Consider the following 599-nt stretch of genomic DNA (forward strand, 5'->3'; position numbering starts at 1 on the left):
GGGCTCCTTGGGGACCGGAAGGCAGGAGCACGGCGCACGCCCCGGCTGGGGAAGCTGTGGCTGCCCCGAGGAGCATCCTGCAGCGTGTCACCCCAGGGATGCATCTGTGGGAGCCCCAAGCTCTGCAAGCTGGGGAACTAGAAGGAAGCACTAACTTCATAGAAAAAAAAACCCGACAATCATTTAGCACAGTGCATTTTTAATTTTTTTTCCAAAAGACCAGAGGGCAAAAGCTTAATTTCTCCTCCTGTGTGGTTTGAGGTTTCATCTTATTCCGACAAGGGGTGACAGAAGGAAAAAAGGAAAAAAAACCCCAAATGACAAAAAAATTACATTTAATAGATTAACAGCAAGGTAGACCCTGAGGAGCGGGTAGCCATGAGCATCACAGGAGGCCAGACCCACCTCGTTGTAGTAAGGGCAGTTGGTGGATTCCTTCATGGATGTGTATTTCTTTTCCTCTCCAACCTCCACGCAGACCACAGGGTCCATGTTGAGCCCTACCAGCTGCCGCGCCTCGATGATGGTGATGCTGACCTGGGAAGAGAGATTTGGGCACCTTCACCTCCAGAGAGCAGCCTTCACCCCTGCCTCCCCAT

General features: G+C 51.8%; 1 protein-coding gene across 1 annotated transcript in view; it reads right to left on the reverse strand.

Annotated features, from left to right (window-relative positions):
* LOC104470737 (otoferlin-like) overlaps positions 1-537 on the reverse strand; it is a gene marked incomplete at both ends in the record, with an annotated part of 30,381 nt that extends 29,844 nt beyond the window's left edge. The window contains 1 exon segment of the mRNA XM_010085771.1: positions 407-537. Within this exon segment, the coding sequence (XP_010084073.1) occupies positions 407-537 (131 nt within the window).
* Between the last annotated feature and the right edge of the window lie 62 nt (positions 538-599).

The sequence above is a fragment of the Pterocles gutturalis genome, unplaced genomic scaffold, assembly GCF_000699245.1.
Source record: "Pterocles gutturalis isolate BGI_N339 unplaced genomic scaffold, ASM69924v1 scaffold22970, whole genome shotgun sequence".
NCBI classification, from domain to species: Eukaryota; Metazoa; Chordata; class Aves; order Pterocliformes; family Pteroclidae; genus Pterocles; species Pterocles gutturalis.